The 14,587-nt window shown below is 37.6% G+C and overlaps 1 protein-coding gene across 1 annotated transcript in view; it reads right to left on the minus strand.

Moving 5' to 3' along the window:
- Positions 1-14,587, minus strand: part of CNTLN (centlein) — a 289,299-nt gene that overhangs the window by 83,814 nt on the left and 190,898 nt on the right. The window contains exons 14-15 of the mRNA XM_037061920.1: positions 13,572-13,663; positions 4,643-5,181 (exon numbers count right to left, since the gene is read on the minus strand). Of these exons, the coding sequence (XP_036917815.1) occupies positions 4,643-5,181; positions 13,572-13,663 (631 nt within the window). The remainder of the gene's footprint in view (positions 1-4,642; positions 5,182-13,571; positions 13,664-14,587) is intronic.

The raw sequence follows: 14,587 nt of genomic DNA on the forward strand, positions 1-14,587 counted from the left end.
TGTGAGTAAGCTCAACCATTTTTCTACATGGATGATCTTTTAACTACCAAAACACAGTTATGTGATGCCTGATTCATCTCTAAGAAAAACATCCCAAGCTTTTCTAAATATTTCTAATATGTATGTATGCTTTTGAGATGCTTTCTCACCCTGGTCACACTCGAATGTGCTCCAGCTTATTTTGATGCAGCATTATGTTCAAAACACAGTTTCATATTCTAATGTACTATGAGAATTGCTTAGTAGAACTCTGGGTAGGCGCAAACTAAAATTTTGAAATTTCTCTGGTATGATTACTATACTATAGACTCATATAGAATTAAAAAAAGACTCATGAAATATTTTTATGTACACCACTGCAAAGTCCCATATTTTTCTCACTGTACAGTTGAGCAAATCACATTTTACAGTCACCTGAAGAACCCTGTAGTCTTGTGTATAACTGTATCTTCCCAGTCTTTTGAGATCTTTGGGGATTCTGATTCTATTTTATAAAATAGTTTCCATCTCTTTCAACAGTTATGTTACCCACAAATTAGATAAATCTGCTTTGCTGAAATTATTTTTCTTATTTGAGGTATTAACAACTTCTGATTATTACCCATTACTGAATGGACAGTGATAAAGGTAGTTTGTATACTGGGACCCACAAAACGCACACTGCCCTTATGGTCTGGCCCATGTCAGAGATTTAAATCTAAGTCAGCCAGATTTACGGGAAATGCCTCTGAGGGGAGGCAGAGTTTGACACCCCCAATTATACCTTTTGGAATAATTATTTTAAGCTTGTTATTTTCAAGAAACAAAAGACTCAGAAAAAAACTTTGAACTTCCCTCTTATGACCTCAAAGAATTTACATAAACAATGTCCTCCAGTGAGGGAGATGTAATTATAGATAAACTCTAGTTTCACATGAACTAGTGTATGATACACAGGGGAACCTACTAAGACCCCTATGATCCAAGTTCTCTCTATGTCCTGCTGTTAAAAATGGCCCAGCAAACATTTATTTTCCAAATACTTGCTTTTCTATCTTCATGTGAACTGCCTTTCTTCCCTTTGAAGTCCCAAACTATAAATCCCACATTTGTATGGAACCCCGGTATGGACAGGACACAGGGTCTGGCACAAATAACACCTCTTTTTTATTACATAACTTTTTTATTACAAAACCATAAGCATCCAATTCTGTAACATAACACTATCACACTCAAACAAACCATATAACATTTTAGGTGAAATGCTCAAATTGCTGTCCATCTCATGAGAGATATTCACGTATCCTTCTAGACTCACAGGGTCTAGAAGAGTTGGAAAGAGTTTAAGGTAAACAGTTAGTAAGCCTAGTAAGTAAAGCATATGTTAAAGCTATTGTTTCAGAAACTATAGATAAGGTCCATCCTGGCTCCTGGGAGAGAAAGTTGACCTCCTGGGGCACAGCTAAAAATTACCGCCTGGGGAAGAAGTGGAAGCATCCAGACCACTGTGTTCCAGGGACCGGCAGACCACCACCCACCCCTAGGAACAGCTAACTGCCCAGGACAAGAATACTCCAGTTTTCTTTTATCTAGTTTTCCTTGAATTCCAAAATCCCTCACTGCACCTTGTATATTCCCTGTTATAAAAAGGCTGGCTTGAAAGAAAATGTAAAATGGTCCCTTAGGGTATGAACCCGCTGTCTTCTCAGATCACCAGCCACCTAAATAAAGTGCCCATAAAGATTTAATCCCCGTCTCTGCTTATTGGGTTCAGTATGTGACAGACAACATGAATGCCAGTCTTTTCCAGTTTCACTTGTATAATAGATTTAGTCATTTCTTCCTGTTAATTTGTCTCATGTTAATTTAATTATTAGTCCAGCCAGAGGAACTTAGAAGGGTAGAAGGAAAATGAATTTTTCCATCCTACACCTCATTGTCAAGAAAACCTAACCTACCCCAATCACAGTTCTCCAACCCAGTGTTAGCTAGCTCACCTTTCCCTAGGAAACAGGATGTGCTAGCCTTATTAAGAAACACTCAGCCTCCCAGCCAACCATGCCCTGTTTCTTCATTGCCCTTCTAATGCTCTATGAAGCTCTCTCTCATCACAGTCCCCCCAGGAAGAATGCTCCCCTCCTCGGTAGGCTCTGTAAACCCTATTCCATGGATGCTGCTCCTTGAATAAAGGGCTTCAAACTCATTACTAAATAGTATTATTTTTGTCATTTGACAGCAGGTTTCGTAATACTATACAACCATAGGAAATTAGTATTATAAGGTAATACTTATATATTTATATATGAAGAACAAAGCTCTATTTTTCTCAATATCTAAATAAGTTTCTTATATTTCAGATTATGAAAAACTAAGTGAAACAGAATGTTCTGAAGTCCTTAGGCTCCACTGTGGGATTTCTAATTGTTGAAGAATTCTTTGCAGCTGGGTGATTCCTAAGAATATTCTGTCAGGCAAGAAATGCAACACATAATCCTCACAGTGTAAAACTGAGTTTCACTGCTAAACAACCTAAATAACAACCCTGTTTCAAGAGATAGAGTGTGATGTCTCCCCAAATATGTGACCTTCTGCACATGTACTAATATGAAATTAGAATCATATTACTTAACTTTTATACACTTATTCATATATACATGCTCACACATCAGTAAAGTAGACCACTATATTATGAAGAATGAGCTACCTCCAACTGGCTGAGATGTATATTAGTAGCTGAAACTAGAATTTTCTCGAAGACATAAATATGGGCTTAGTGGGTTTTAAGCTAACTAGTATTTTATCTCTAATTGCTTTTAAGAACAAAGGAAAGAAACCTTACAGGAGTTAACAAAGAATGAAAATCCAGTCTTGGTCCTTCTTCCTCACCTTCACAAATTTGTGAATTTTTTACCTGCCTGATGATAAAGAGCTTGACCCAATGATCATTTACCACAGTGGTTCCCAAACTTGCCTGTATGTTGGAATCAGCTAGAGAGCTTCGAAAAATTACTGAAGCTTGTACCTCACTCCAGAAGTTACGATAGAATTGCACTGGGGTGTGGCTTGAGCTTTGGAATTTTTATAAGATCCCCAGGTGATTCTAATATGCACACAAGTCTGAAAACCACATTTTAAGATAAGTTTCAGTTCTATGTCCCTGCTTAAGAAAACTATCCAGAGACATCCCGAGAGGACCAAAGTTTTGTCACCCCAAAGTGTGACTTTTGTGACATTGATTTGAAGCTGGTTATTAAAAAACAAAAGACTCAGAAGGAACCTGTGACCCTCACCTTTTGTGCCTAAAAGAATTCAGAGAGAAAAACATGCTTCAGGAAGGGAACCTGAGCATATTCACCTCAGTGCACATGAATTAGCACAGATACGATGGACAGGAAGAAATGCAACGAAGTCTGTTTCCTTCTGTGTCCCACTATTTCTGGATGGTCCAGCAAGAACTTGCTGACCATATGTTTGCCCTTTCTCCTACCTGTTAATTACCTACTTCCTTTGGAATCCCAGACCCCTGCCCACTTCTCCTTTGTCCAGAATAGCATGTAAGCCTCAACTGCTCAATGCAGTTTAGGTCTCATATCTTACGATATGCGTGGCATGTACATCAGAGTAATAAGTCTTGGACATTTTCTCCTATTAGTCTGTCTCTATTAATTGGACGATTAGCCCAGATGAAAGAACTTTCTAAGTAGGAGGAAAGTTAAATTTTTGGTGCCCCCACAATTTTAAATGTAAAACAGACCACTATTTGAGACTTTAAAAAATATTTAGGAAAATAACGGAAATATAAGCCATTATAAAACAAGACAGAATTATGGAAGATTGTTCAATTTGTCTTAGCAATTCTGGCCACATTAAACTTCCCTTCTATTTAAGTCTAAAAAAAGGTGTTCTATTATCCACTTGCCTTTGTGGTTACTGAGGTGCTTCAAGTGCATATATGAATGTATAGCCAGGGATAAGGGCAAGAAGTATTATAGATTTTTATTATTCTCCTGTTACTACTCACTAGGGGTTATTTAACTTAAGACTAGGAATCTACAGAGCTATAACTTTAAAGAACTAAATTTTAACCACCATTCAATTAAAGTTAGTACAATGACTTCGCATAATACATACATGAAATAATTAGTGAAGATGGTTCTTAATTTAAAGGATGTTAAACAGCTTGTAGACATCTGGTAACAAGCTGAAATGGGTCATTCAAAATTTATCTAACTAAATTAAGGGAGAAAAATGTTTCTCCTCCCAGGTTGGCATGTCACAAGATAACTAAACCGACTTAGTAGGCTTGCCTGGGAATCCTTAGCTGTCAGTGGTGAATATGCAAAGGGCCAGCAAATTAAATCAACCTGCCAAACTGTCAATTTCAAGCCTCATGACTGCATGAAAATAGCATCACTGGAAGAAATCAAGCATTGCCTTCTTTTGGGTTTCCTGGCACCTATTCAAATACTCATGCAGTTGTGGCTAATTTTGCATGCAAATTTCAGTCAATAAGCTCAGAACAAGACCTCCCAAGATATTTCAAAGGATCTGACAGTATTTTTTCTGAATACCAAATCGACGGTAGTTGAAATTCAATCTCCATTTGCTTGTGCTTTACATATGCAGTGTCCCCACCACAGAGCCAAGTTAATGAGCGCCTTACCTGCTTTCACTCACATCCTCCCAGTCCTTGTCCTTGCTGAGGCTCTCAAACACATTGCTCATAACCTTGATGGAGTGATTGAGAACAGTGTGGTAACGACCCACAGAGCGCTTTTTCTTGGCAGTTTTAAATTTAACCTTGGTAGTGGTTGTTTTACAATCATATTGTCCAGGTCTCACTTGTGTGGTGGCCATCTCAGATTTAGCTTTGTCTACGGAATGCTGCAAGTTCTCCATTGGATTAATCACCTCTTCATTTTCATTTTTCAACCTATTAGCTTCTGCCACTTGTCTCCTTAGGGAAGTGACTTCTCTCTCCAGCTCACTGATTTTTTCTTGCAGATCAGCTTTGTGTTTTTCTACGTCTTTACTTCCCTTTTGTAGCTGTTTTAGCTCTTCTTCTCTGGCCTCCGCATTTTCTTGTTGCTGTTTTAAGAGCGATTTCAGGGAATCATTTTCTTTTGTTAATTTTTTATTCCCTTCTTGTAATTTTCTTGACCTTTTCTCAAAAGATTTCAGACGATTTTCCAACTCAATGACCTAAACAGAAGAGTTCTGTTTACTCTTTTAAAAGTCCCAAACCAAAACCCATTGTATTTTATTATCACTTCTTACTTAAGTAAATAAAGTACATTAAGCACAGAGACAATATAAACCTAAAGTATTAATTTTTAAATAATTCCCAGGTAGTACAAATAAATACATTCTAAAGTGTGATTGATACAGGGTGCAGCCAAGGGAGGCCCCAGAAAAGATTTGGAATGGTGTCCAGAACTCAAGGTATACAGGAATATTGGAGGAAATATTGAGATGTCCTCAGCCCCCCCCCCCCCCCCCAGGTGTCAGTTGGGGGAAGGGATGAATGGAGCAGGGCCATTGAGAGCTGTTTTGCATAGCAACAGTTTTGTAGCTAACCTCTGGAATGGCATTTAACATATTTATAACCTTTAACTGGTTTCATAGATATGTTAAATAGCTGTGGCCAAGTTTTGGGCCAGGGAGAAGTGAGTGGTGGAAAAAAAAAAAACCAGGCTAGAATTGGGAGCTGCTTCTCTGGGAGAGGGCCTGCTTGAGAGCCATGTGGCTTTAGCAGAGTGGCTGGGAACCAGGCTGGAATAGGGAACTGGGGCTGCTTCTCGGAGAGAGTGCCTGCTTGAGAGCCATGTGGCTTTAGCAGAGTGAGGACCCCCTCTTGGCCAGATGAGGGGGAGAGCCATGCTATTTAGAAAGATGTAGACCCCTGTAGCCATTAGGAGGGAGAGCCACGCAGTTTCAGCAGAGTGCAGACCCCATCTTGGCCAGGTGAAAGGGAAGACCATGCAGCTTTGCCAGAATGGAGATCCCTGCGGCCAGGTGAAGAAGAAAGACGCGGCTTTGGTAGAAGAGGCCCACACGGCTTTGGCGTGCTCCCTTTGGCTGAGTAGCCTGGAAAGCAGGAGAGACTTTGACTAGAACTTGGTACAAAGAACTCTTGCCAGTGGAAGGTGCCGCATGACTTTGGATTAATTGGAGATCCTGCCTGGACAGGCAGGCGACACAGCTCACGTGCCAGGGGCCTGGGAGAAAAACGGACGTGTGCTCTTTTCCTGATTTACGGTACCCGGAGTTGGGACAGTGGGAGAAGGGAGCGCTGTGTGTGTGTGTGTAGGTGTATACCCTTAAAGACTTTAATATTTTAAGGAAGGCATTAGGCCTGAAGAGCATTAAATAAACATTTTGTTTCCTTTTCACAAATCTCTGGCATTGAGAGATGTGTTTCCAATTGGCGGCGGACAGAAGGACCTTAAGATTTTAGTATATCGTCCTTGGGAGGGGCCCCTATTTTCTGCAGCAGTTTTTGGCATCCCTCGGTGGGCCAAGTATTGCCCCCCCCCCCTCGGACCCTTTGTTCGGTAACATGATAATATATCTGTGGAATAAAGGACAGATAGTAAAAGAAGTTAAAATTGTATACAAAGTAACAGAGAAGTAAGTATGCTAATAAAGTTAGTGGATTTTTCTGAGATTCTAAATGCTTTTGGCTATACAGTCTACTCATTGCGAACAAATTTTTTTTTTCAGAGAAAACCAATTTATACAAAATAGGTACATAGGGGAACTTTATTAATAAAATATAGTTTTTTTCAATACTTAACACTCATGAAAAACTGATAGCCAAAATAAGAAATAATTTATGAAGAATGCTTATTTTTAAATTAAAAAATGTAATATTAGTAGCAGTCATGGGATCCTTAGTTTACACAATAAAAGAAGATTTTACCCAAAAAAAGTCTAACACATTTAAATTATAATTATTTCAAGGTTGTATATGAAATTTTTCATTTACTTCGATAAACAATGTTTATTGAAGGACACAAAAATGGTAACAGCCTGACCTTAAAAATTTTTTAAATTATTTGGGAAGACATTTGCATTCATCAGTCTAATAAAGGATAAAACTTAGGTGCCGTAAGTCTGGGAAAAAAAGAAAGAGCCATTAATTCTAAGCCGTTAGTTTCACTGAAGAGATTTCAATTTAAACCTTGAAAAATAATCACTATTTGTTTGGAAAGTAAATTTTACCATTTAAAAAGAATTTTATAGCCATGACTTCTTTCTGATCATCTCAAAAACATGTGAGATAAGTAGAGCCAACAGCTGTCTTCCCAGAAGAGGAAATGAGATGCTGAAAAGTTAAATAACACACAGAGGTAAGTATTTACTGGTTTAAACGGGAATTCAAACCAAGATTCCGTGCTGCTCTGACTATTATGCAAGCCATGTAGGGAAGGAAGAGTTACACAGGTACACAGAGTGGGGCAAAAGTAGGTTTACAGTTATGAATGCATGAAACACAGTTCATTCTTGTATCATTATTTTTTTTTAAAGATTTTATTTATTTATCTTTAGAGGGGAAGGGAAGGAGAGAGGGAGAGAAACATCAATGTATGGCTGCCTCTCATGTGTCCACTGCCGGGAACCGGGAACTGGGAACTGGCCTGCAACCTAGGCATGTGCCCTGACTGGGAATCGAACAGCGATCGTGTGGTTCACAGCCCCACGCTCAATCCACTGAGCCACACCAGCCAGGGCTATCATTATTTAATTATTGTATTAGTATCCATACAAACAACTGTAAACCAACTTTTGCCCCATCCTGTTTATGGAAAATAAATATAGAACAAGAGTCAAGAAAACACTGAGTTAAGCAAGAAATGTAAAATGTTGAAAAATAATATAAACTGATATTTACTTTCAAAACAAAATTCTTCAAAGGAGAAAATATTTTTGATGTACTAACAACTAATGATTTAAAATGGTATTTCAGAAATACACAAGATAAAACTTATGCATATCCTTCAAACTTTCCAGTTTACTGGGCTTTACTTATGATGGTGAAGTTTCCTAAACATGAGTTTAAGTCATCTCTGATATACCTACCCTTCTGTGCCCCCTATTCTTGGGGTTCAACACCCTTCATTTAATTCACAGTCATTTACTGATTAGTTATCCTGTCCTAGAACACAAATATTTCCTAATACAACATAAAGAATCTCAGTGAATTTTAATCACTTTTTCCCTAGTCGTTATACTTACCTACTATTGGATGTATGCCTTTCCAGGGCTTACTCTTAACCTTAAGTAGATGTATATGAAAACGTTTTTACCAGGCTACTACAGACAACCTCTGTATATTTCAAGATAAAAAAAATCTCTTGTTCCCTATCAATGCAAATACATGTTGGAGGAGCTGGACAATGTGACAAAAAATACAGTGTTCAAAAATACATGAACTCTGGCTGAAACGTTTTTACCTCTTTCCAATCACTTGATCTCCAAATTTTATTCAACACTTGGTAAAAAATACTACAAACAAATAAGGAATATCACTTTTTTACAACCTTTTCAGTTCCAATGGTCTTCAGTCACTGCCCAAAACAGTATACTTGTCATAAAAACACTTAACAATATTTTATCATGTTAGATTTCAGGGTAATGTAAGGCAGACTACATATTTTTAAATGCGTTTTGTGCAAATAATCATGCCTTTTAAAAAACCTGACTTTGACAGTGGCAGTGAAATGAGGTGTAGAGTCAGGGGGCAGGAGGAGGAAGGGCGTCGCAGAATATTCCTCACAAACCATGGGGGTGAGAGAGGTGGATGATAGGATTAAGATACTTTGCAAGTCTATGGCAAACTGGTAGCCAGCTAATAGCTGTGTACTGCCTCAGGGCAAAAGGTGTGTACATAACTTTCAGACTGTATCCTGACTCCTGAGGTAGCCAGTGGAGACCCCTGCGTGCTTGCCCTGATGAAAGATGGCAGCCAAGACAAGGTAGAACATTAGAGGGGAACTGGCAAATGTAGCTCACTGTGGGAAAAGCTACATGGGACGTCATGTAGGAAGCCCTAGGTCAGCATTTAAAACTAAGGGCGGGCAGCCATGAGGGAGCTGCCACGTGGTTTGAAGAGAGCCATGTTCCCAGTAGTGAAGAAGGAGAGTCGTGATGTAGCAGTTAGGCAATTGGTAGTGAAGTTGGTCCGCAGTGAGAAGGGAGAAGTAAGCAAGCCCCTATGTAGTCTGTAGTCAGCATCCCGTGATGGGGCCTGGTGAAGTAAGGAAGAAAACATACTGCTGTTCTGATTGTGCCCACTTGAGCTGACGTAGAAGCCATCAAGGACCCTGCCTTGCAAGACTCTTACCTGTTGCTTCACAGACCCAGACTCTACCTAAACTCTTGGGACTTGGGACATACTCTCTCAGGATTTGTGACTTTCCTAGACTCCTTCATGATCCAGTGTAACATGGCACATGCTTTCCTGGACTATTACATGGAGGATGACAATAACATGCCCCAGATCCTGAAGGAGAGAGTCGCTGCAAGACTGTTTACACAGCCAGCATAAGCACAAATAAGGGTATGGAGAAATTTGGTGGCTTTTGGCTTATAGCCTTTTGGGGAGTAAGGGAAGTGCTGGGTCTTGTAGAAGAACAGGGCTCTGAGCATAAGTGCTCTCAGCACCCCCAAGGCTGGAATATCATAAATAAAAACTTGTTTCTTGCCCTGGCTGGTGTAGCCCAGTGGATTGAGTGTGGGCCTAAGAACCACACAATCTCGGTTCGATTCCCAGTCAGGGCACATGCCTGGGTTGCAGGCCAGTTCTCAGCAGGGGACGCACAAGGGGCAACCATACATTGATATTTCTCTCCCTCTCTCCTTCCCTTCCCCTCTAAAGAGAAATAGATAAAATCTTTAAAAAAAACCTGTTTCTTCTAGCATTAATAGTTAGGTCATACACAAAGGTGCTATGTGAATGGGCCCCTATCTTCTCGGTTACAGTAGTATAAAAATAATAAAAAGCAGTGTAGTCTAGTTAATTTAATTTAGAGTCCAGTTGGGGATCACTTCCACCTGTGGTTGCTTTACCTGGTAAAATATTTAAACTATTTTACCTTTAGTTTCTTCATCTGTGAAATGGAAATAGTAACATTCATCATGCAGGTTATAAGTATTACATATAATCATATACCACAATTCCCAGCAGACAGTACATTCTACAATTTATCATCATCACCATTATCATCTCTACAGGATACTGTTGTGCATGGCATGGGCCCAGACAGGACGGATAGGTTCTCCCTTGGGGAATCAGGCCTGCACTGTACCTAGACTGCTATGAGACTTGCTTTTGCTAAAACTCCTTCACCCTGAATTGAGTCAGAAATGCTTAAAGTAACTTCCTAAAATCTATGCTAAACCTTCCAAGGATGAGTGTAACCAGTTCAACCACTTTTCCCCTTGCACTTGCAAATATCCTTCTTCTGTGATGTGATTAGTGGCATCCTCTCCTTTGCTTTCTGTAAAAGGTAACCACCTAAGGCAAACCTGTGAATAGTAAATGAGGACCATCATGTCACGTGCCCAGAAAAGCTATATAATTCTGTTAAGGCAAGGGTCGGGGTGCTCTCCTCTTGAGAGAGAAGCCTCGCTGTCCCTTTTCCTTCACAGGACTCGCTAGTCCGTGTGAATTTCTTGTATCTCATCCACAATGTCTCAGACCCCACAAGCCAGGGTCCACATCAATCTCTCTTATTATTCTTCCTAACAGTTATTTAATGAAATTACTTGAGTTAAAATACAATTACTTGTATTAAATATTGTTGAACTAGCTCTTAAATCAACTTTGTACTTTTGATTAAAATATAACATGTTACCAAAAATGTAACAAATAAAGGTCTTAAATTTAGGATTGCAATTTTGAATATTGGCAACATATTTTTTTTCTTTTCGTTAAAATCCATTTAAGTTTGGGCACAACTCATAAACTTTACATATCAATGTGTTAAAGTGTGTTATTTTTAAAGCATGCTGACTCCCTAATGTAAATCAATGTTTAATCACAAGAGCTGGCCAAATTTATTTGCATTTATGTTTAAAATGGAGGACAAATAACAAAACAGAGGAGCTTCTTCCAAAGACTTTGAAGGGGAAAGTCTGTAGAACACATTAAAGTGTTATTCAAGGTGCACTCCCAAAAACTGGTGTTCAACTGATTTTAAATCTCCAGAAATAGAAAGGAAAATTTGAATATATATTTTGAGAATGGGAGTCCAGGGATTTGTTAAAGACATTGTTCTGCATACTGTAAATCGATTTAAGTCCATACTTTTCCTCCAGTACTGAAAATGTGTTAAATTCAACAAAAAGAGAGCTCCTTGCAAATCAAACAAAACATGTGACTTATGAAATGTGTGTAGGATGTGCTTTTCTAGGAGTACCTAGACTGGACAGTTTAAACCCTAAATACCTCCTTTTGACTTAACTCATAAAGACCCCCATCTCCTAATTCAGTCACATCCTGAGACATTAGGAATCAGGATTTTGACATAAGAATGTAGGGCACACAGTTCATTCCATAACAGTGTTTATGTTGATATATTATTTAAAAATAATCTACTATGCGCAAATATTGTTTTCATGTTGTTACAATCCTTGAAACCCATTCTGAGTAAGTTTCATATAGATTGTGGGGGCAATTTTCCTCCCATCTTCTAAGTGCTTCTACCTGGGCTAATAACCAAATGAACAGACATAGGTTAACAGGAGAAAATCAAATTTTAATATGTGTGCATGGGGACTTCACATAAGCATGAAATTTGCAAAGACAGTGAGGCTAAATGAGGTATACATGTCATTTTGGACAAAGGAGAAAGGAGGGAAGAAGCCTGGAATTTCAAAGGGTAAATAGGTAAGTCACAGGCAACGGAGACAGCAGCAAAGAAATTCTTGCTGGGCAACTCAGAAACAACGGGACAGAGGGACAGTTAGTGAGTAGATATTTCCACAGATCCCTCTCTCTACCAGACTTCATCCACGTGTGCTGAAGTGAATACGCTATCAGGGGATTATGCTAAGGTTCCCTCCCTGAAGCAGCATTTTCTATATGAAGGTCTTTAAGAAGAAAAAGTAGAGGTACAAGAAAAACAAAGACAAACAAAACAACCATATTTCTGAGTTTGTTGGGCTTACAATGTTTCATTTGAAATAATTTGCATTCTAGGATACCACATTCTGGGGAGATGCCCACAATACACATCCACTTAAAACAGGTAACTTGACTAAAAAAAGTCATACAATTACATTCAGTTAATACAAAAAGTGACAAATTAGGATGTTAATTTGACATATGGTCCAATGAAAATAATTCCTGTTGGCTTTCTAGGAGTTAAATGGATTTCTGAACCCACTGTGGTAGTGGTCATTTATGGCAGTTGGAATGAAATCATGAATTTCTTTAGAGTTTCTACCCCAAAGCAGTAAACAGTAGGCTAGTATTACATATCCATAGAGATAAAAATGATATAAAACCTGGCAATCAAAAATATCATTTTGAAACAAAGATGGTAAGCTAGAATAAAGTGTATGACATTCTAGCTGGCAGTGTATACATTATTTCAATTACTCATGATACCTTAAGAGAAATGAATGTGCGCATTTGTTCTCTATTATTCTGTTAACCTGATAATGGTCATTCAGTGATGATGGAGTGACAGCCTTTGTTACAGGACCATGTGGCAAATGTTAGAAGTAGAAGAAATCCTATCATCTGCTGTAAATCAAGTCAGTTCACAGATGTAGAAAATGTAAATAGCCAGATTTATATTTTGGTTTGGATATTTGTACAATTTCAGCTTTATCTAAGTATTGTGTAGCCAAATAAAATTGAGTTATAGGAATAAATCCATTTAAAGAATATTTTCTTTTTAATAATTTAAAAAACTGGTCAACCAACCCTATTGAATTTAACTTGGTAACAACGCATTTATACACATCAGTATAAATTAAGTATAAAATTGTAAATATAAATACTCATATTTTTAAAAAACATTTTACTATTAATGATAGGCATGATCTAAAGTAATTGCAGGGTTTTATTTACCTGAATGGTTCTATTAAAACAGAGATAACTATATTAAATCATACAGGTACAAATTTTCATCTAAAATGAGTCATTATATTTTCAAGTTTAAAATTATAATTATAAACATATTTAGCTGAAGCTAAAACTGTCTCATATTTTTTAGTTTAAATATTATAAATTCATATGCTTGCTAAAGTCTAACAGTCTCATATGTCCAATTTTAAAGTGAAACTGCTGTTATAACTAACACATACTACAAATTTGTATAATTTCTATTGCTGTCATTCTCATTTCATCTTTGAAAATATTTTTAATCTATGTCAACAGAAACACAAGTATTTCCCCATTTATTTCACTAACATTGATTTTTTTACCTCATTTTGGCAAGGCAATAATTTTGAATTATGAATTTAAATGAAGGATTCACATAAGGTTTAAGTTCATGCACCCACATTTTAAAATATAATCCTTTATGTTAAAACTCAGATTTAACTTGCTCAGTTCAATATCTTAAAGATTAGACTACCTTCTGTAACGTCTGCTCCAGCATTTCTTTCCCATTCTTCTCTGGAGTTCTCTTCTTGACCCCGTCATCTTCACCACTTCTGAAGAGCTGTTCTGGTGGAGAGTAAATGATTTATTCTGGTACCTCACATACTGCTAAAACGCTGTCCTTTCACTTTAAGGAAATGGGTTCTATGGTTTCCCAATGATGAATAATCTAGTTTATTTTACTGTCAAGCATTTGGCCAATAAATAAATGTTGACTTTTTTAAGATTTCCAGTCACATAATTATGTATCTCCATAGAGTCACATTTTTTAGCAGTGTAAGATTTTCAAAGGCACAACAGATCTGCAGGTTAACAATGCTGTACTTTTCTTCCTATTTTCATTTTTTTATAGACTATGCCCCCTTTGCCTTAAAAGCAGAAGTCACTGCTTTTTTTTTTATCTACACAGGTCACTACTAGTTTTGTTCTCTGGATCTTCCTCCTGCCAAGGAGGATCAGAGTGATGGTGAACAAAGCAAACAGTAACAGAATTGGGGTGGACTGAAGCTGTAACATCCCCTATCACGCCTCCCACTTTTTTCATGTAAAAGAGCATGAATTGGGCAAAGTAAACCATAAAAATCACATTTCCAGAAAAACGGTGACTTTATAACAAATAAAGACTGTGGTAATGAGTAAAGTTATTTCTAGAAATCATTCCTATACCCACCAAGAAATTGACTTCGAAAGCTTTTCAACCAAGCAAAACCATACAAGCAACATATTAACTTTTAAAAAATCATCAAACTTCAGTTTAAATACATTAAAACCTATAAATAATATTTTTGTTATCAGATAAATTACTGTGACAAATTTAACTACTGTTTTCTTATGGAATTATTTTGGGGATATAATATTTCCCAAAGAACAAAAAGGGGGCAGAAAAGAATATATAAATCTAAAAGTACACATATCTGTGTTAGAGTGAAATGTTTTTGCTTCAAAGTATGCTTGGCTGCTGTAGGTCAGTGTAAAACTTTGATTTATCAA

The sequence above is a fragment of the Sturnira hondurensis genome, unplaced genomic scaffold (assembly GCF_014824575.4).
Source record: "Sturnira hondurensis isolate 20B ecotype Veracruz unplaced genomic scaffold, ASM1482457v3 Scaffold0013559, whole genome shotgun sequence".
In the NCBI taxonomy this organism is placed as follows: Eukaryota; Metazoa; Chordata; class Mammalia; order Chiroptera; family Phyllostomidae; genus Sturnira; species Sturnira hondurensis.